General features: G+C 43.3%; 1 protein-coding gene across 2 annotated transcripts in view; it reads left to right on the forward strand.

The window, feature by feature from the left end:
* The first annotated feature begins 9,450 nt into the window (after positions 1–9,450).
* The window catches only part of FMNL3 (formin like 3), a 51,363-nt gene continuing 38,147 nt past the window's right edge, over positions 9,451–22,666 (forward strand). For both annotated transcript variants that reach the window (XM_081130169.1, XM_081130170.1), the window contains exon 1: positions 9,451–9,854. In XM_081130169.1, the coding sequence (XP_080986295.1) occupies positions 9,729–9,854 (126 nt within the window). In that variant the 5' untranslated portion in view covers positions 9,451–9,728. The remainder of the gene's footprint in view (positions 9,855–22,666) is intronic.

Raw genomic sequence — 22,666 nt, forward strand, 5'->3', positions numbered from 1 at the left:
TATGTTTCCTTTTCTTTGGGGTAAATATCTAGTAGAATGACTGAATCATATGGTAGGTATATGTTTCACTTTTAATGAAACTGCCAAACTGTTTTCCAAAGTGATTGTAGCTTTACACTCCCACCCACAGTACATGAGAGGTCATTTCTCCACGTCCTCACCAACACCCAGCCCAGACTCTTTTGTTGTAGGTGTGTAGTGGTATCTCACTGCGGTCTTAATTTGCAATTCCCTAATGACTAATGACATTGAATATCTTTTCATGTGTTTATTTATCATTCATATATCTTCTTTGGTGAATTCTCTGTTCAAATATTTTGCCTATTTTTTAAATTGAGTTGCTTGTTTTCTTATTATTGACTTTTGAGAGTTATTTACATGTCTGGATACTGTTAGGTATATTATTTGCAATATTTTCTCCTAGCTGGTAGCTTGTTTTTAGTTCTCTTAACAATGTCTTTCAAAGAGTATTAGTTTTTAATTTTGATGAAGTTCAATACATCAATTTGTTTTTTTAAAGAACTGTGCTTTTGGAATCATAGCTAAGAAACTTTGCCTCACCCAGGTCACAGGAAAGGGCAAACTGTAGCCTGAAGGAGTAGACTAATGGGAGCAAGACCAAAGACTGAACCAGCCACCTGGGCACTGAGCAAGGGGGGTGGGGAAGGAGGAAGAGACACAGTAGCAGATGATAAGACACTGGGTAGATTTCAGACAGGCAGAGTGGTAGATATGGTTAATTAGCATTCAGCACAGATTCTCATCTCCTTCAAGTGTGCTTTTCTATACTGCAGAGGCTGAAAAAGCTAAGGATTATATTTCTCAGAATACCTTGCAGCCAGTCAGATGTACTCGGATGAGATTTAGAAAGTGGAAGTGAGACAAAGGCCATTCTACACTACTTTCGCTATTTCTCCAGACGAGCAAGGTCATGGAGATATGACATATTTTTACAGTGGTGATCCAGTGGTGTCTCTAGCTTTGCAAATATTGAGAGGTGGTTGCATCAGAATGTAGCAGTAGCAATGTCCTGATCATAGTTTCCAGATCCCTGGATCAGAGTTGTAGCTGCTTGCTCTTAAACCCAGTCATCAGTGGAGACCTCCAGGCTCCCTCCTTGATTGTGGCAGAGGTAGCAGCTTCCCTGGCAGAGCATGTTCTGGAGGTCATTCCTGGAGTTTCAGCCCAGAGTAGGCCCCTCTAGACTTTCCAGTTGATTTTGTAAGCCCTTATGTCCTTGTATCCTTGAACTTCTTGGAAGAGTTTTTGTTTCCTGCATTGACCCTGAGTGGTAAGAGCAGTCAGATTGTATCTGAAAAGAATGATAAAGAATAAAAGGACTCCCATTGTGTGGGAAGGATATGACAATGTATGAAGTCATTCATTTGTTTAATGAGCATGTAACAGACGTGAAGTGGGTGTTATTGCTAGATACAGGAATATCAACTTGCCCTGAAGGAGCTTACCCAATCTGATGATGTTATGGTATGATGATAAAGATATTTTGGGACTCTGTGCTCACAGACATGTTCTCAATCAAATTTGGAGAAGTCATGAAAGAGGTGACGGGTGAGCTTTTTTTTTTTTTTTTTTTAATGAATGAGTAGGAATTAGTCAGCAAAGAGGAAGGGGAAAAATCATTCTATTTGTAATAGGGTAAATTGTTAAGAAAAACTTTTAAATATCTGTGTACACACTCCCCCCCCCCCCCCCCGCACCTTCTCAGGAAAGTAAAGTAAAAAGGAGGTATGTGTCTCTAACGACCTTAGAGAAGGGGGCTAGGGATAGTGTAGGAGCTTCCTGGGTAGGGAGGGCGTAGATGGAGGCAGGAGTTTAATGGTGTTTTGAATAAGAAGATGGAAGCAGTTGACCTAAGAGAGATTCTGGGCTTCCCTAGACACTAAGGATAAGGCATCCTCAAGCTGGCCTCAACTTTTCAGTCTTCTTTATTCCCGCATTTCTCATAAGAGAATCAGCACATAGCCTTGGACATACTATTTAACTTCTTTTAGTCTGTTTACTATCTCTATAATGAGGATAATGATAATGCTTCCCTCCTACAGTATAAAGCTCAAATCAGATAATGGCTACAAAAAAAAGTTGTAAATTATAAAGCGCTACAAAAATATTAGTCACTATTATCTAATAGGTCTTGTTGATTCTATCTCAGATGTATATTTCTGTTATAGACTGAATTGTGTCTTTTTCAAATTCGTATGCTGAAGCCCTAGCACCCAATGTGACTGTGTTTGGTGCCAGGTCCTTTAAGAAGGTAATTAAGGATAAAGGAAGTCTTAATGTGGGGCCATAATCTGATAGGACTGATGGCCTTATAATAAGAGGGAGAGACACTATGACCCTCTCTCTCTGGCTGTGCACAAAGGAAAAGCCACGTGAGGGCACAGAGAGAAGAGCTCTCACCAGAAACCAACCCTGATGGCACCTTGATTTTGGACTTCTAGACTCCAGGAAAGCGAGAAAATAAATTTCTGTTGTTTAAGACACCCGGTCTGTGGTATTTTATTATGGCAGCTCTAGCAGACTAATGTAATCATTCCCTCCAACTTTACTTCTTTTTATCCTCCCTGCCCTGATTTGGTTCAGGCCCTTGTTTCTCCATATCATCTCTGCAGACCTCTCTGTATTCTCAAATGCTGCTAAAGGAATCTTTCCAACTGTGTAGGACACAGAACTATTTACTATATAAAAGGCCAACTTCTCAGCTGAGCACGAGATGCCTCTTGAACTTGATTTGACCTGCCCTTCTAGCGTTGTTCCCTGTCCTTCCACTACACATTCTATACTTCAGCCTTACTGGAATTCTTAACATTGCTCGGATATTCTGTGCTCTTTCACGGTTCTCCATTTTGGCCTGTGCTGTTCCTCCTACCAAAATGCCATTTCCCCTTCCTGATTGTCCCTCCTTCCATCGCCTTCTCATCTCACTGTCTCACTTGTTCCCCTGGCACATCTATTCATCTTTCAGCCCTGGCTCAGGTGTCATCTGTCTCCTGAGGCTTTCGTTGACGGCTGCATCTTTGGTTCTCTCAGCAGCACTTTGTACACCCCTCTGTTACAACACTTACCACATAGTTTTGTAAACATTATTTTGAGAGTCTTTCCTGCTAGATTGTGAGCACCTGAAAAAAAGATACCGATTCATCGCTGAATCTTCATTTGTACTCGAAACAAAGGAGGTACTGGATACATATGTCTTAAACAAACAAACAAAAATCCCGCGGTCCAGACAAGACATACAGAAAAAATTAAGCAATAACAGGCAGTAGAGAAAACATGAGTTATGTATCTGGGTATCCTCTATGGCACCTAGCACAGTGTCTGCATGTAATAGACTCTCAGTAAATGTTGTTTAATTAAGTTTTAAATTAAAAGTAGAGAAAATAAGAGTCATAATCATTTAAATTTGGGAGAACTCCAGAATGGGGCTTAAAAGCTGGTACCCATGGCCCTAGCTGGGTTTTCTCAGTGGTTAGAGCATCAGCTCTCAGACTGTGGGGTCCCAGGTTCAATTCCATCCAAGGGCACAAACCTCAGTTGCAGGCTCGATTCTGGCCCCAGTCAGGACCGGTTCGGGGGGCAACCAATCAATGTGTCTCTCTCACATCGATGTTCCTCTCTCCCTTTCTCCCTCTCTCCCCCCCCTTCCACTCTCTCTAAAAAACAATGGAAAAATATCTTCAGATGAGGATTAAAAAAAAAAAAAGCTGGTACCCATGAATATAACACCGATGATCCCATCTGGTGCCTTCAAACTTAGTCCACACTCCTCCATTTCTCTATCTTGCCTCCCTGGCTTCATACTGTGAGCTCTTTTAAAGTCAAGGGATCTCTTATTCATCTCTATATTTTGCATTCCTTATCCATCTGGCAAAGTATCTAGCCAGATGCTTTGCACATGATAGGCATCCAATAAGTGTTTGTTGCATTTTGTTAAAAACTAGATTATGCTGAACCCAGATGGCATTTGAATAGGCTGTATAGAAAAAAAACAGAAATCCAAATCAGGGACACAGCAAAAGTGTATTCATTTCCCAGTACTGCACTAACAAATTACCACAAACTTGGTGGTTTAAAACAACGCAGATTTCTTGCGCGGCCGGGCATGGCTCAGCCATTGAGCGTCGACTTAGGATCCAGGCGATCGGGGTTCGATTCCTGGTCAGGGCACCTGCTCGTGTTGTGGGCTGCAGCCGATCAATGACTCTCTCATCATTGATGTTTCCATCTCCCTCTCTCCCTCTCCTTTCCTCTCTCTGAAATCAATAAAGATATATTTTAAAAAAAAATAAAATAAAACAATGCAGATTTCTTACCTTACAGTTCTACAGGTTAAAGTTCTGAGAATAGGCCTTACAGGGCTAAAATGAAAGTGTTAAGGTTAGAGGTCTAAAATTGGCCTTACAGGGCTAAAATGAAAGTGTAAGCAGGGCTGTGTTCCTTCCAGAGGCTCTAGGGGAGAATTTGTTTCCTTGCTTTTTCCACTTTCTAGAGGATGCTGCTTGGCCCTACATTACTCTGACCTTTGCATCTGTAGCCACATCTTCTCTCATTCTGACCATTCTCCCTCCCTCCTATAAGAACCCTCATGATTACATTGAGCCCACCTGGATGACCCAGGATACTCTTCCCATCACATCTGCAAAGTTCCTTTTGCCATATAAAATAACATGCTCACAGGTTCTGGGGGTTAGGACAAGGGCACTCTGGAGAGCCATTATTCTGTCTACCCCAAGGCACAAAGCTGAAGACATAAGGATGCACAATGGATGTTTAGAGATGGACTTTTTCAGCTGAAGCAAAATGTTCATAGAATATTGGAGCCAGATAAGATAGGAAAAGTAGATTAAAGAGGCACTGGGGTTTAGAGATGATGCAGACCCCTGAACACCAGATCAAGTGTGGGCTTCATCCCTTATAAAGTAAGGAAGCTTTGAAGATGGATAAGCAGAGAGTTAATGATGAAAGCAGTAATCTACCAGACTCCAGAGGACCCTACAGTATGTAAATCTGGTGGTCAAACAAAATGAAAAACAAAAGGTTTGGGACCAAGAGACCACACAAGGGTAAATACACTGCTGTTTACTGTCTTATCAAAGCTCTTTCTCTTTGCTAGATGTTCCTTGAGCATCCATAATAAGTGACTGATGAATTATTTCTCCTCATGAGTTTCCATTTTTTGCCTAGTAGAAGTCTTTGGTTGTGTTATAGAGCCTCTGCCCTAGAAGAGTCTGCTACAGCAGTTGGGAAAGTGTGTGTTTGGGTGGAGTAGTAGGAAAAGAGGTTAAGATGTGAGTTGGTTGGTTTATCCAACTAATTGGAAGAGGCTGAGCTTCTTGGAAGAGAGTTTCAAATGATCTGGGATGGTAAGGACTCCACTTTTTGGTTGTAAACAATAAAAGTAGACAAAAAAGTAGAATTTACCAGCTTTAAAAACATCAGAATGCTGATGATTTCCAAACTGATATTGCCAGCTTGGTTTTCCAGTCTCATATATATCCAATTACCTAGTGGCTACCTCTACTTGGATGGCCAATCAGCAAATCAAACTCAACATAGCCAAAACTCTGTTCCCGATTTTCTCTTTCCATCTCTCCTTCACCAAATCTACTCTTCCCACAGTCTTTCTCAATTTCAAGTAATGAGAACTCTACCCTCACAGTTGCTCAGGTAAAATACTTTGAGGTTTTCTTTCATTCACCTTCCACATCCAATTGGTCAAGGAATTCTATTGGCTGTACTTTCAAATCAATCAAGAATCCAACCACTTCGGGGCTTCTAGCCCAAGATGGTGATGTAGTAAGACCCTGAGTACCTCCTCTCATGAACACATTGAATTTGCACTGACAGACAGAGCAATTACCCTTGAAGAAGAACTGAGGGCTGATTGAACAGCTTCAGTACAACAAATGAGAGAGAGACCACACAGAAATGGTAGGAGAGCCGGGGGCCCTCCAGCCCAACTTAAGGCCTTGGAACCTGGAGGGATCACTGAAGGGGCACAGGGAAAAAACAGTGGTTTAAAGGACACCTAGTCTCTATAGGAGGGAAATCCATTTACTAACCCTAGAGCATCTGTCAAGGAGGAGGAGAGCTGTGGGAAGTTTCTCCCAATCTGAGCATCAAAATAAGTAATGATAGTAATGGATTATAGTCCATTGAATAAAATCAGAATCATGAATCCATTTTAGCAGAAGTAAATAAATAAGGGAGACAGGAAGTTCTTTATGGTAAAATGTTAACTAATAAATGCAGAAGAAATGATAGAATTTAAAAACTACTAATTGAGCCCTGGCCAGTGTGGCTCAGTTGCTTGGAGCATTGTCCGGTAAGATTCTTGGTCAGGGCACATACTCAGGTTGTGGGTTTGATCTGACCGATGTGTGTGTCTCTCTCCCCACCTGCCCAGTCTCTCTCCCCTTCCTCTCTCTGAGATCAATAAAAATATCTTTTTTTAAAAAAAACCCACTATTTGACAATCACAATAATTTGATTCAGGCAAAAGCCATTAATGTTCTATAAGGAACAGGATATGCACATAGTTTCAGATAATCTCCCCACAGGTTAGTTATTAACTACAAAGGGGAAAATAGTAACTAAGCAGAGAAACTTGGAGGACATGTCCAGGATGTGGTGATCAAAATTAACATCATCAACATGAGAACAACTCACAATTGCCTGTCACCTGGTAGGATCAATGAGCAGAAGATGGCATCACTTCTGGGGTTTTCCTGCCACCTATGCATAACCTGAATGTAATGAAATATCAGCCAAGTCCAAATCAAGGGACATTCTACAAAATAAATGACTCCATCTCTTCAAAATGTTAAAGTTGAGAATAAAGAAAAAAGGAGTAAAACTGATCTAGATGAAGGAAGACTGAAGAGACATGACCACTGAAATGCAACAGGTGATCCTTGATTAGATCCTGGACCTGAAAAATTCTTACTACAGAGACAAACAGGACAATGGATGAAATCTGAATAAAGTCTGTGGGTTGGATAACAGTGTTTTATCAATGTTAATTTCCTGATTTTGACACATCTACATTGTGGTTATGTATAGAGAATGTTCTTGATTTTAAGAAATACACGTGGAAGTATTTAGAGGTTAAAGAAAAAGAATATAAGCATTTCTCTCTGCCTGTACAGTTACTTTCCTGCTCCAAACCACCATCATCTTTCACCTGTATTATTTTAATAGTCTACTAACTGGTATCCCTGCCCATACCTCTCTTGAGTTTGTTTTCAATGCAAGAGTCAGAATGATTGTTTGAAACATAAGTTCTCTGCTCAAAATCCTCCAATGGCTACCTAATCTATTTATAGAAAAGTCAAAGTCCTTACAATATCCTACAATGCCCTGCACAATATGGCTTCTGGTTACCTTTCTGACCTCACCTGTTACTACTCTTTCCCTTGCTCATTACACTCCAGCCACACTGGCCTCCTTGCTGTTCCTCTAATACATCAGGCATAGTATACTCTTGGCCATTCCCTCTGTCTGGGTCATTCTTCCCCAGGTATCCACATGGCTTACTCCTTCACTTCAGATTTTTACCCAAATGTTATCTTATTAGTGAGACCTTCTCTGATTGTCCTATTTAAAATTTCAAACCCCTCTTACCCCCTTTCAGTTTTTATTTTTATTAACACAGATCACTAACATCTGTACATTTTACTTATTTATTGCCCACTTCTCCTCCTACCCAGAATGAAAATTCCAAGGGGGCAAGATGTATGCGGGCTTTTGTTGTTGTTGTTGTTGATTTATTTCTAATATATCTTTACTGATTTCAGAGGAAGGGAGGGAGAGAGAGACAGAAACATCAATGATGAAAGAGTCGCCATTGATCAGCTGCCTCCTGCACGCCCCCAACTGGGGATGGAGCCCGCAATCTGGGCACGTGCCCTGACTGGGAATCAAACTGTGATCTCCTGGATCCTAGGTCAATGCTCAACCACTGAACTACATCCGGCCAAACATGTATGCGTTTTTTATTCACAGATGTATCTTCAATGCCTAAAACAGTATTTGACATATAATTAGCTTTTCAGTAAATATTTGTTTTTTAAAAAATATCTTTATAGATTTCAGAAAGAGGAAGGGACACAGAGAGAAACATCAATGATGAGAGTCATTGATCGGCTGTCTCCTGCATGCCCCCTACTGGGGATCAAGCCTGAAACCAGGGCATGTGCCCTGACTGGGAATAGAACTTCAATCTCCTGGATCATAGGTGGATGCTCAACTGCTGAGCCATGCCAGCTGGGCTCAGTAAATATTTGTTGAATAAATAAATGAAAAGTCCAGGTGATGACTTCAGGCATGGTTCTATTTAGATTCTCAGTATGTTACTAGAACTCCGTCTTTATCTCTTAGTTTTGCTTTCCTCTGCATTGGCTTCATTCTCAAGCAGGCTCGAGGTATGGTGGATGATGGCATGAGGGCCAGCAGCTCCAGATTTACATTCTAGCAATTCAGCAGCCTTAATGGAAAGAGAGTGCCTCTTTCCTGATTGCTCCAGTGAAAGCCTTAGAAATGAGTCATGTTCGGCGTTTGGGTCAAGTGCCAATCTCTAAAACAATCTCTGAAGATAGAGGAAGAAAATCCTGTGACTGGCCAGGTCTGGGTCATGGGGCCCCCTGGAATTGGGGTAAAGTTCAGGTCTACATGGACTGAGAATAGGAGAGAGGTGGTTCCCTAAAAGCAAATGGGGTGCTATTACTTGAGGAAAAGGGATAGCGGCTAGGCTGGCAGAAACAACAGATGTCCAGCACATACATCAGCAATGATGACCCACCAGCAGACCTAGTCTAGAACAGCACTCTCCTCTTGCCCCTCCATTTTCACATCCAGCAGATGTACCTCTGAACTTTGGTCAGGTTCTCTCTTCCTAAATGCCTTTCACCTGTTTCTGTCAGCGTCTTCCTCATCCCTCAGTGCCAGGTTCGAATATGATCTCCCTGATAAAGACTTCTGACAGATGTATTCTCTCTCCCTCTTCTGAGCATCCTAGTTATTCCACTTCCCTTGTAGTTATCTTTTCACACTTTGCCCTATATTTTGCTTATTTGTATACCTTGTAAGCTCCTTGTGGAAAAGGGCCGGGGTCCATTTCCCAACTGTCCAAACTGAAACCTCACACCCTCCGCAATTGCAGTGATTAGATGGGCACCAGGGCCGCCAGGGCGCGCTAGGCGCCAGGCGCGAGGCCGCCGGGGGCGGGAGGCGCTGTGATTGGCAGGAGCGGTCGTCAATCGGGCGCAGGCGGGAGCGGGGCGGGAGGAGGGGCCTGCATGAATGGGGCGCGCGGCGAGAGGGCTCCAGTCGGCGCTCGCGGGGGAAGAGTCGGGACAGGGAGTGGGTGGGAGGAAGCGGAGGGGGGTGGGCGGGGGAGGAAGGGAAAGAGCGCGGGGGGCGGGGAGGGGCAGAGCCGGGTTGGTGCGCGGAGAGAGGCGAGGCGCGGGTGTGAGCTAGAGCCGTGGCGGCCGCGCCGGTAGCTTGAGTGCCGCTGTCCGCTGCGCGGCCTCCGCCCTCGCCGCGGGCCGTCGCCTGCGGGACCCCGAGAAGCCCCCGGCGCTCACGACCGGGCCCAGGAGTCAGGACTGGGAATCGGCGCTGAGAGAGGAGCCGGGACCGAGCAGCCGAGCCCAAGGCTCCCGGGAGTGGAGGTGGGGGGCTGAGGCCCCCAAGGGGGCCCCGCCGCGATGGGCAACCTGGAGAGCGCCGATGGGGGTCCGGGCGAACCGCCCTCTGTCTCGCTTCTGCCGCCGCCCGGCAAGATGCCGATGCCTGAGCCCTGTGAGCTGGAAGAGAGGTTCGCCCTGGTGCTGGTGAGAGCGGAGCCCAGTCCCTTCCCCCTCCTACCGCCCCCCAGGTTCCAGCGCCCGGGGTGGGATTTGGCCGCGGTTCCCCCTCGGCACACCCCTTCAGTCAGGGCTTCCGACAGACCCCATCCTCCAGTGCTTTTCTGGGAACCTCTGAGCAGCCGCCGGCCGGCCCCGACAGCCCGTCGGGGACCTCCGACTGAAGTCTCAACCGCTGGACACTGAGGAGGAGGGGTCCCCAGCCCGGGACCGCCCCAAGATCCAAACTTCTTCCTCCCCCCATCCTTCTGCTGCGCTTCTCACTTCTCCCCCCTTCCCCGACAGTCTCCCCAGGTCCCTAGGATTCTCATTCCTAAGCCTCGGGCTGGTGAGGGGGAATTCAGAAGCTTGGGGCCGGCCCACTCTTCAGCCTAAGTCAGGGCTCTGACTGGGGAGACCGCCTCTCGCGTTAACATGGAGGCTTTCCAGGGAGTGGGTCCCACTCCCAGCCCCGACCAGATGTTTGGGGGAGGTTATAGGGAATGGGGAGGGGGCTGGCAGATCTTGAAGGAGGTGGAATAAAGAGTGATGCCATTCTACTTATTTAGAGAACGGCCTGCAGGCATCCTGTAAAGTTATTGTGGATTTGCCTAAAAGGGCTGAACATGTGGATAAGCCATTTCACTAGTGTATTTTTCCAATTGAAACAATACACAAACCGTCCCGCCTACACCCCCCCCACACACACTTTTTATGTTAAGCCCTAGTGGCTGATTTTGTATTCTTTGCCTGTGTTTCTTTTTAGTCTTTCTGTAGGTTCCCAAATGATCTGCATAGATGAGTTTTTAGAGCTCACTTTGGGATTTTCTTTTGGTATGGGAATTGTACGTTGATGCTCGTGGCTCAGTGGATAGAGAGAATCTGAGCTGGTATCACTGGGATGGAGCAAGAAATATGTCGGAGCGAGAAATGAAGTTTTGGAGAAAGTGAACTAGGTGATGGGATATTTGCTAACAGAGGTAAAATAAAAGACTTGGGGAAATAGTTCTCAGTTCCTCAAATAACTCTCTAAGAGGCAGTGTTAATGCTGCTGTTATTGTTGGTATGGCCTGAAGGGCTGACTTTGCCTTTGCCCATGAGGAGGGATAAGTTGTGGACTTAGCAGCCTTATTGGATTTCATGTGCCTTGGAATAGGGAGATTAGATCTGTTGGCATCTGTTGGAGCTGTCTGGAGATCCTGGTCTCTCTGATGTGGAGAGCCTGACATCGGCCCACTGGCACCACAGCCAGATCAGAGAGCGTCCACGAGGTTCCAGGGGGAAGCAGTGTTACTGGCACCTCTCTGCACCTCTCTGCCCACCAACTTTGCAGAGGGCCAAAGAGATCTGGGCCATATATCCTGTGGCCCTCTGCATTTCCCCTAACCTCCTCAGGGGGATGGGGTGAGTCAGTGATTACTAATGTGCTGTGGCCATCTCAGAGGCTTGAGGAGAGCCTGGGACTTGGTGCCCTTGAGAACAAGAGCTCAACTGTTGGGAAAAACAGTGGGAGGGAATCTGCACTCCAGTGGGGGTGTGAAAACCCCCAGTGAGCTGGCATGAGGTAGCCTCAGAAATAGAAGAGAGAGAAAGAGGTGGACTGGGTGCGGGGGCTGCCTTAGGTAGGGGCTGCCAGGCCATTTGTTGTGAGAGCTCAGAACCAAAGTCAGTCATGCCCTCATGGGAGCTTGGTTGATAAATTTGTTTAGTTGGCAAGTTGATGGCTTAGTATCCATGAAATGCACGTGATTACTAGCCAGAGTACCCGGAGAGCCCAGGTTAAGCAGGGGACTGGACCACCCACTTGCAAGCCTTCCTTTCTGTATAAAGTTTTGATTTGTTTTCTTGTGGCTTTTGTTTTGGTCTTGTTTCTGTGTGCTTGAGCTGCTGCTGATAGGGGGTTGGAACAGGGCAGGCCGGGGCTAGTTAGCTGTCTTAAGAGAGAAGGGGATTTTACCTCACTTTTCCAGCACAGGGAAATTGTGCTTTCTTGGGACTTGAGTTCTCTGGGGGCTCTTAAAGATCTCTTTTTCTTTGTTACTGAAACATGCCCTATATGCTATCCTTCAGGAGCAATACTGGCTGTTGGATGTTTGACCCTGGAATAGTCTCAGGTGTATTTCTTGAACAGTCAGGAGGAACAGAGCATAATAGAAAAAGCCAGGACACTATCTTAGCAATTGTCTTAACCATTCTGAGCCTCATCTATAAATTTTATAGATTTACTTATCTGTAAATTGGAGCTAATAATAGCCATACTGATGATGGTATTGTGAGAAATAGGTGGGCTGTGTGTAAGGTGCTTGGCACCCAGTGGGTACTTAATATAGATTAGCTGCTTTTTTGTTTTTTAAACATTTTTTTAAAATATTTTTTTAATTGATTTTGGAGAAGAAGGGAGAGGAATAGAGAGATAGAAACATCGGTTCGCTGCCTCCTGCACTCCCCCTACTAGGGATCAAACCTGCATCCGGAGCATGTGCCCTGACCTGGAATCCAATTGGCCACCTCTTGGTGCATGGACAACGCTCAGCCAACTGAGCCACACTGGCCAGGGCTGCTGCTTTTCTTTCCCAGATTGTCAGTTTCACTATGATTCATTTGCTTTCAGAAAAAGCCAAATAGTATTTGGGGGTTTGTTAAAGTGACATACTGGTGTCCTGGTTAAGCATCTGGACTTTCAAGTCAAAGGGGGCTCAAATACTGGCTCTCCAGTCTCTAGTTAGAAAAGTGTTTGACCTCAAGCAAGTTACTTCTTCTCTTTTCATCCCAGTTTCCTCTTATAAATAGGGATAATAATTGTATTTGCCACATGAGATTGTTATGTGGATTTAATGAAACTGGAAGTCAAGTACTTAGCAGAGCCTGCATCTACTATGTGCTCAGTAAATAGTAGTTTTAAATATGTAGTTCTTAGCAGTGACTCAGATCTGAGACGACTTGTATTCCCAAAATGGGATTTTAGTTTAGAAATCTGATGAAGCCAGTCTCAGGATATGTCTGCTGCTGTCAGATGGAGGGCCTCCCCAGTCCTAGTGTATCTATGGAAACCCCCCTGAAAAGCACCCTGGTTGGGGAAGTTGTATCATTGCTGAGTCAAGACCACAGGCTCTCAGCTTTCTGATGTAGACTCATAATCTGACCCACAGCCTGTCAACTCAGGTTGGAGAGCTCGAGGCCTGAGGCCATGAGGTGATTTGTTCAGGACATTGATCCCAAGAGTCCTAACCCAGTCCAGGGTTTTCTACTGATGTGCTGTAATACTGATCCCCTCATCCCTGGGTGTAGCTGAGGTTCCAGATTGGTCCCATCTGGCTTCCACCATACCCCATGTAGTATACAAATATTATTTTCTAGGTGTGCCACGATATGAAAAAGGTTGCAAGGCTGCTGTTATGCTGTTTCCTTGGGATTCTTCCTTACCCCCCTGTCTGAGCAGCAGTTCCCATTCTGTTGAATATTGAGAAGTTTAGGGATGGGCAGTTATTGGGGCTCCTCTTTATTAATACCAGGATGAGAGCTGATCTCTGTTCTGATAAAGCCCTACTCTGTGTGTTTTGGTACCAACTAGATTATAATCCACCCTTGGTTACTCAGAAGCTAGCATTCTGGCTAGTACAGACCTTTCCTTAGATAGCGAGGGAGGCAGAAGGCTGTAAGGGCATTGAAAGGATAAGAGTCTACCTTTGCTGTGTTTGCACCCTGATTTTTCTCTTTGCTGACTTACTATAGACTTGAAACAGTCTAAAGATTCTGACACCAGAAAAACCCCTGGATATCCCTCAGGAGGAGGCTCTCAGGACATGAGGATGGGGTTGTGTGACAGGGTGTCCCTGCTGTGGTTCCTCCTCTCACATTTTCCTGGTGATGACTGATGACTTGGGGTTTTGCTGTAAGTGTAGCATTGATGTTGGAGCTAAGCCGGTCTGGGTGCTAGTTGTCTAAGAGGCTTTGACAGGCCTTCTTTGATACAGAAAGGGGCTGGGAAAAAGTTGGGTTAAATATCAAGTTCCAAATCACCATGGTGGAAATTTTTTTCCCCAGCCCTGGAGATTTTGGTGAATTAGTTCAGGCTGGAATAGGACTTGGGGGAGGGAAAGGGCCCTTGACAGCAGCTGGTCAGAGGAACTCCTCTTGTACAGAGACCCCAGTGAGAGGACCCTAGGCCACAAGAGGAGCTTCATTCCCTTGATCTTTCCATATGACCCTGCCTTAGACTGGGGGAATTGTGTGTATGTATGTGTGGGGACGGTCTGGTGGAATGGACTCCTTGTCATTTGGGAATGTTTCCATTGCTCAGAAGGAGATTCAGGTTTTGTTTTTTCCCCTTTTTCTCTTAAAGTAATACTCATTCTCTAAAAAATGTATGGGCAGTTAGAAAGAAGAAAATATTAAGATTTATTTATTTATTTTTTAATTTTTTAAAATATATCTATTTCAGAGAAGGGAGAGGGAGAGAGAGATAGAAACATGAATGATGAGAGAGTCGTCACTGATCGGCTGCCTCCTGCACATCCCCGACCGGGGATCGAACCGTGATCCCCTGGATTCTAGGTCGATGCACAGTAGCTGAGCCACGCCCAGCTGAGCAAGATTGAAGATTTAGATTGAAGAAAAGCATCCATATTTTCTTTAGTTCCTTTACCAAATGGAGCCATTATCCTTTAAAACCTTTAATATTTTTTCTCTACATAGGGTTGTATACAATGTTGTGAGGTGTGTGTGTGTGTGTGTGTATCCAGTTTGGGGTGTTTTTATTGTTATTTTATTAGTGTTTGTAGGCTAATCATTGTAGACATTTAAAAATGCTTGTACAGTGGTCCATCAAATGAATGGACCATAGTTTACTTAACTATCCCCCTATTGTTGGACATTTAGGTTATTTGCTTCTCTTTGCTATCATAAACAATGCTGTGATGAATCTTTTGGTGTATAAAGCCTTTTCAGTATTTAGAGTTTTCCTTAGGATGGAAACCCAAAACTGAACATGCCAAGTTGTAGGATATGTTTTTAAGTTCCTAAATATACATTTCCAAGTGGTTTTCTAAAAAGGCAGTAATGCATGTCAGTGTCCTCAAAGAGAGGGAGGAGGATTGAGAATAACTTTTTTTCCCCTGATTATGAAACTAATACATGTTTAAGCAAATTTGGAAGTTAAAAATATAAAAAAGTACAAAGTATATAGAAGAGTATAAAGAAGAGAATTAAAATCACCTGTAATCTTACTATCGATTAACATTTTGATGTACTTATATATATTCTAACAATTATGATCATACTGTGCATATTGTTTTATAAACTGATTTATTTTGCTATTGTAAGCATTTTCTCATTTGTTTATTCTTCAATATCATAATTTCATGGCTGCATAGTACTCTGTAATATCGTATTTTATCACTGCCTTATATTTCTTTCTTTCTTTTTGCTACTATTGATAACACTGTGATGAATATCCTGTGTGCATCTCTGATTATTTCATTAGGATAAATTACTAGAAGTCAAGTTATTGGGTCAAAGGGCATATGCTTTTTCAAGGCCTTTGAGAAATATGCCTTCTAAAAAAGTTGTACCAGTTGACTTTTCCACTCATAGTGTCAGTATCTTCCTTTCTCTATAAGCTAACAATTACTGGATGATTTAACTTTTTAAAAACTTTTGCCAATTTCATTAATGAGAAATGATATCTTGTTTTACTTTGCATTTCTATCAAATTTCCTCATAGGTATTTGGCTATCTTTTGTTTGTGTCTTTTGCTGTCTTTTGGGAATTTATTATATATATGTATTTCTATGTAATAAATGTATACATTTTTTACACTTTTTAATTATAAAATATTTCTCACATATTAATATTATAAAATATTTCTCACATACAACTATTATGTAAGATTAAAATAATAATAAAATGGCCACCAGTATATCCACTGTGTGTTCTTGCAGTTGCTTCCTGTCCCTTAAAATTTTGTTTCCCTGCTGTCTTATCTGGGATAGAAAAGCCCTTTTAACTCAGGACTTGCTGGGTCTGTTTCTGTAGCTCGGACAGTCCAGGTGGCAGCCACACCAGTGCTTCATAGCTCTGTCTGTGGGGAAACAACTGCTGCAGCTGGTGAGAACAGGAACTGGTCGTGGTGGAAATAGAACTAATCTTTATTGAAGTGAAAAAAGAAGCCAAGGTGGAGAGGAAATGAGACCACAGATCCTCCCCGGCCCCTGAGGTTGCCTGGGAAGGCTAGCTGGAACCAAGGTCCTATTCTGTGGTCCAAACCTAAGTATCCACCCCAAAACTGACTGTAGTGGCCCAGGGGACAGCAATGCTGCTGCCTGAAGTTTGTTTGTTATCTGGTTGGCCAGGCTGGTCACCTCCATTGTAGGGAAATATTTCTCCTAAGTCTGAGCTGAACTGAAGCAGTGCCAGGGAAAGGCCGGGGGTTCATTCCAGTTCGGAAGTGCACTTTAGAAAAGAGGAAGGACCTTTTTCTTTGAAGATAAGAGAGGGTGCTGTCTCTACACAGCTCCCCCCCACCACTTCTTTCTGGGTACTTTAGGAGCCCCTGTTGGAAAAGCACCAGATGGGACCTTAAGGATTTTAAGATCCATGACGAAGAAAAGTGGATTCCAGAAAAGGTGGACTGGGCGGCTAGAATTCTGAGTTCTCATTTCCAGTCTCTCTCTCACCTCCCTCAGCAGAGCCACATCTTTGTATCTTGTTTTCCTTACACTTGGGAGAATGAGTCCCCCAAGAAAGATGTGGAGCTATCAGGCCGCCTCTCTGTCCTTGAGATACTCTGGTCTTTGCCACCCACTCCCCTTTCTGCTTCTTTCTTAATCTTTCAGAATCCTCTTTCCAGATTTTCTTACCCTTTCTGTCTTCTATCACCTCACAACTTTACTAATATGCATTCTCTTTTCAGTTTATAAAGTACTTTGAATTCCTTGAAAGGTGTTCTAAATGTTCAGAACCATAAGGGGCTAACAGAATTTTTTCGTGACAAATTTTGCCAGTAGAGGAACGGTTTAGGCTATTGTATACCCATAATTGTTCAATTCTTGTCCTCATCTCTTTCCCTTGTCCCTTCCCCATCTCCTTTACCACCTTCCCACCTTCACTCAGCATTATCACCAGGGCTGGAGTTGGGCTGGTTGGTGGTCTTGCCTGTGGGTTCCTAAAAGTATTAACAGGGAAGGTATGTATTCTCTTCCCCTACTTGCTCATTTCTACTCACATCTAGACCAGAGAATGTCATAGCCCTCTTCCAATTGCTCAGACCCTCTCTAAGTAAGCTGGGGATGAGCCTGGTGTTTGGGTACTTTAGGGGATGGTTATCCTGTTTTAAGAACTACCTACAGCTTAGAGCAGAGTTAGTTTCTGCTCAGTTTTTACCAGTTTCCATGCAGGGAGCTGGGGAGCCAATCCCTAGATCTTCCCAGTGTTTCCCATGAAACCTTAAAAAAAAAATCCTTTCTGGGTGGACGTAGTTGGTTTGAGACTCTTGCTGGCTCAGTATGGTTTGAAAGACTGTCAGTTTGGAGTCAGAAGACTTGGGTTGTGATCCAGCTTTATAGCCCTCCCACCCCAGCTGAATGACCTTGGGCAAAACCTAGAACTTTTCTGAGCCAATTTCATCCTTTATGAAATGGGTAATGATAATATCTACCTTACAGTGTTTGGACTATGCTTAAAGTAGAAAACGTAGTGAAAATACTTTGTAATCTATAAAGGCTCTACAAATAAATGTTTGTGGCACATATAGTGCCCACTATACCACCTTTGTGCCTTTAAGTTAAGGTGGTTTTCAACTGGGGGAGGCAGTGTCCCAGCAGGGAGTTTGGGAAACGAGTGAGGATGTTTTGTTTATGACACTGACTGGGGGGGTGCTGCTGGTACTTAGTGTCTGAACACCAGGATATTAACCACCCTAAGGTGTTTGGGTCATCCTCACACAATGAAGAATATCCTGTCCACAGCCCTGATAGCTCCCCTGCTGAGAATCCCCTTCTAATCTGTACCTCCATTGTCCAGTGTTTCGGTTGGAGATGAAACTTCAAGAGCAGTAAAAGTGAAGGCAGAGCCATAGTTTTTGGTGCTTTCTTGGTTTTCCCATTTCCTATTACTAGAGGCAGACCTCTTTTTATTACCTCTACCTGTAGGTTTAGTGCCTGATTCCCTGATTCCCTCTGTTCTGTGGGCTTTACCCTAAAACTTATCAAGAAGCAGCTTGGGCCCTGGCAGTGTGGCTCACTTGGTTGGAGCGTCTTCCTGTGCACTAAAGGATTACAGGTTTGATTCCAGGTCAGGGCACATACCCAGGTCGCGTGTTTGACCCCTCGTTGAGGCATGTGTGGGAGGCAACTGATCAATATTTCTCTCTCTCTCTAAAAAATAAATAAATAAATAAATAAATAAATAAATAAATAAATAAATAAATAATGGAGAAGCAGCTCGGAGTATAGTACTTCACTGCTGACATTTGCCTACCCCCTGGCTAGTTCATTGTCACACCAGGTTAAAAGTTCTCGTAGTTTTGGAATATATTTGAGAGATCTTTCAAAAATTCTTCTGAACCTTTTGGGTAACAGACCCTTTTAAAATCTGATTAAACCTGTGGCCCCTAATTCTCTCTCCTCGTAATACATATGTGCTCACACACACACAGTATTTGGTGGGGGAGGGTTTAAAGCCCATTTGTGGATCTGCTAGGGAATCCTTGGCCTTGAGCCTAGCAGAATGGGAAGGTGGTGCTGGATGAGGAGAAGCCACTGCAGGAGCTCCTTGATACAAACCATACTCTTGATATTTTGTAAGGAAAAGGAGCCCTGGTTATCAGTTCAGATAAAATGATGCATCTGACTCCCATTCAGGGTGAGAGTCTGGCCCTTGGACATTTTGATTTAAACTTTGATTAAGGACACTTTGTGGTGGCCTCTGTCCCTTTAAGCTACACCCTCAACCTCCAGGAACATCCAGGTAGGGATGACAGGATGTACTTTGACAAGCCAGGAAAACCAGTGGCATTCTTGCAGTGTGGCCCAAAGGTTAGCTTATATCCTGTGTTTGGAGGTACTGCTTGCCTAAGGCTGCAATTTCCTCCCGCAGGCCTAAGGTCTCCAGGACTATCCAGACACTTGGCTTCCCATGCATGGTGTGCCTGAGAGAGGACTGCAAACATCCAGTCTCTGGATGTTACTTCTATGCTTAAATCCTCTTGCTTTCTGCCTTACAAAAGCAAAACAAAAAACAACAAAAAACCCTACACTTTTTTGACTGCTCAGAATATTTCATACTAAAATTTCTGAAGAAAAATTAAGATGTTTTGCGAGTCTTTATTTATTATGAATAAAATTTTTTTCAGGACATTGTTATGAGCGTTTTTTTTTCTGGGTGGAGCCTCCCATCTCATTCTTTTAGGAATGGCTTAGTTTCTTGTCTCCACCCAATGCCTGGATTTAACTTGTATACATTAAGGAAAGAGAATTAACATTTGTTGGGTATGTGCTTCATGCTTTTACATTTAACTTGACAACTCTGTGAGGCAGTTATTTCTGTTTTATAGGCGATGAAACCAGGGCTCAGAAGGGTTAAATAATTTGGAGAAGGTCTCAGCTAAATGTCTCTTAGTCTTTAAGCAAAAGTTTTTGATTAGATATTTTGTTCATGCTAAAAGGACTGCTAGAAATACAACTTCTAAAAGATGCTTAATCCTTGATTTTATATATATAGATTTAAACATGCAGCCCTAGCCGGTTTTGCTCAGTGGTTAGAGCATTGGTCTGCGGACTGAAGGGTCCTGGGTTCGATTCCATCCAAGGGCATGTACCTTGGTTGCAGGCTCCATCCCTGGCCTTGGTCGGGAAGCAACCAATCAATGTGTCTCTCTCATACCAATGTTCTTCCCTCTCTCTCTCTCTTCCCCCCCTTCTACTCTCTCTGAAAAGCAATGGAAAAAATATCCTTGGCTAAGGATTTTTAAAAAATAATTAAATAAAAAACATGCATAGAAAAATTTCTGGAAGGATATAATAAAACTGATAACAGTAGTTACTTCTAGGATACAGGGAGGGAACCATAATGGGAGGAACAAGAGAGTCAAAGGGAATTTAGCTTTATACGGTTTACATTCTCTTTTTACAAGGAGAATGTACTTATGTGTTTAGTTATATTGTTAAAAGTTAAAGAAAAAATTCCTTACCTCACTAGAAATCAAGGAAGTGAATATTTAAGTGATACACTTTTGCCTGGCCACGCGTGGCTCAGTGGTTGAGCGTCGACCTAGGATCCAGGTGATCAGGGTTCGATTCCCGGTCAGGGCACATGCTCGGGTTGCGGGCTCAATCCCCAGTCAGGGGTGTGCAGGAGGCAGCTGATCAGTGACTCTCATCATTGATGTTTCTATCTGTCTCTCCCTCTCCTTTCCTCTCTCTGAAATCAATAAAGATATATATTTTTTTTAAAGTTTATAAATGATACACTTTTTATATTAATTATCTCGGTGAAATTTTAAAGATTGACAATGTCCATGGTTGTCATTTTGGTACATTTATACACTATCAATGGTAGGGTAATTTGGTACAGACATTTTAGAAAGCATTTTATAGGGCCTATCAATTTCAAATTTGCATACCCTTTAACTCAGCCATCTCACTTCCAGGAAACTGCCATATAGAACTGTTTACACATGTGCGTGAAGGTACATGGAAAGGATCCTCGGAGCCGCATTGTTTAACAGTAAAAAACTGGAAACAACTTGATTGTACATTTCCTGCCCAAATTTATTTCTCTTCCATTCATCTAGTTACAAGGCAAATACTGGGGCTTATCCTTAATATTTCCTTCTCCCTTCCCCCTATCCAGTCTATCAGCAAGGCCTTCCAATTCTATCTCTAAAAATATATCTCAGATTTACCTATTCTCTCTATCTCTACTGCCTCAGTCAAAGGCAATATCAGCTCTTGCTTGTATTACCTCTAACCAGCAGGCCTCCAGTTTCTTCTACTGCCCCTTTCTCCATCCTCCCACCCATTCTCCACAAAACAGCCAAATTTTCAAATTTATTGATTTAGAGAGAGAGAGGAAGGGAGAGAGAGAGAGAGAAACATCAATTTGTTGTTCCACTTATTTATGCATTCATTGGTTGCTTCTGGTATGTGCCCTGACTGGAGATCAAACCTGCAACCTTGGCATATTGGGATGATGCCCCAACCAACTGAGCTGCCCGGCCAGGGCAACAGCCAAGTTTAAACTGTAAATCAACTAGCATTATTCCCCTGCTTTGTAATAAAAAAAAAAAAAAGAAAAGAAAAGAGCAAAGTCCTGGCCTTGGCCCTTAGGGACTGCATTATTTGGCTCCTGCTGACCTTTTTAACCTTACTTGCCTTCCTGTTTACCAAGCTCCACATTAGCCTTCTTTCAGTTCAAGACAAACTCCTTTCTCTCTCAGGGCCTTTGCACAAGCTGTTTCCTCTCCTGGAATGCCCTTTGCCTGGATCTTCAAATGGCTTGATCCAGTTTATACATCAGGTCTCAGTTTTTAAAATGCCATCTCTCATAGAGGCCTTCCTCCTCTATTATTCTCTGTCTTAGTGCCCTATTCATTTCTTTTGTATTACTTCCCATTTAGAAATTATTTGTGTGATTACTTGTCTGTTATCTGTCTCTCCGGACTGTTGACTCCATGAGGATGGAGACTTTATGTATGCTTATCACCATACAGCCAAATACCTGGCACCGGGTAGGCACCCAATAAGTGGTTGTGGCTGATGGGAATCTCCAAGATGTGTATGTGTGTGTGTATAAGTATAATAATCTAAAAAGACAATTCAAAGAAGACTGTATATATTGCCTTACAAAGCCACATGTGTATGTATGTTAATGTATAGAAAAAAGGCCCAGAGGAATCACTACCAAGCTGTTAACCGTGTTGACCTAAGGAGAGGGATGGACAGAGTTGGGGACTGAACAGTGACTCATTTTTTATTCTATAAGCTTTTGAGTTGATTGATTTTTTTTTTAAATGTACTCATGTATTTATTTCTCCTTTAAGGGAGAAGGAGGAATAAAAATAGAGGAGCAGGACTCAACTTTTATTGCAAAAACGAAAGCTCCTCTCTCTCATTCTCTGCACTGAGCCAAAAGAAGAGAAGAAAAGGGAGACAGGCCACCACTGTGGTCAGCAAATGGCCACAGCCCTTTCCCTGCCCTGTGCTGAGCTCGGTACTAGTTCTCAGAGTAAAAAGAATCCTAAGAGATACTCTTCTGTCCTGAGGCTGTATTTTAAGTTCTTAAATGTAGGCGTGATCCTGGTTCCCCAGACACAGCCAGTCTGTATATTTTTGTCTTCTTTCATTTCCAGGCCAGTGAAAGCTGCCCCTCCAGCCTTAGCAGAGCTGTAGCAGGTGAAGTCGGCAAAGAGAATTATATGAGCTCTGGGCTTCACTGCACCTGAGCTTCTCAGAGTCAGGTCGGCTCAGCAGCCCTGACCCCCATGGAAGCCACATTCTCTAATTTCTTGTCTCCCAGGAATACAGATAGCTAATCATTTTAATAGCTAACATTTATTGAGTGCTAATCTCATGCCAGGCACCATGCAAAGCTCTTTACATGCATTATCTCATTTAATCATCACAACTCTATGAAGTAGTTATTATTATCTCCATTTTATAGGTAAGGACACTGAGGTCCCGGGAGGTTAAATAGCTCATTTAGGATCACACAGGTAGGTGTTGAAGTCTGGATTTGAATCCAAGCAGTCTGACTCTAAGGCCCGTATCCTTAACTACAGTCTCCTTCTCTTTCCAGGGTCAGCT

Source organism: Miniopterus schreibersii, assembly GCF_964146895.1.
Source record: "Miniopterus schreibersii genome assembly, chromosome: 2".
In the NCBI taxonomy this organism is placed as follows: domain Eukaryota; kingdom Metazoa; phylum Chordata; class Mammalia; order Chiroptera; family Miniopteridae; genus Miniopterus; species Miniopterus schreibersii.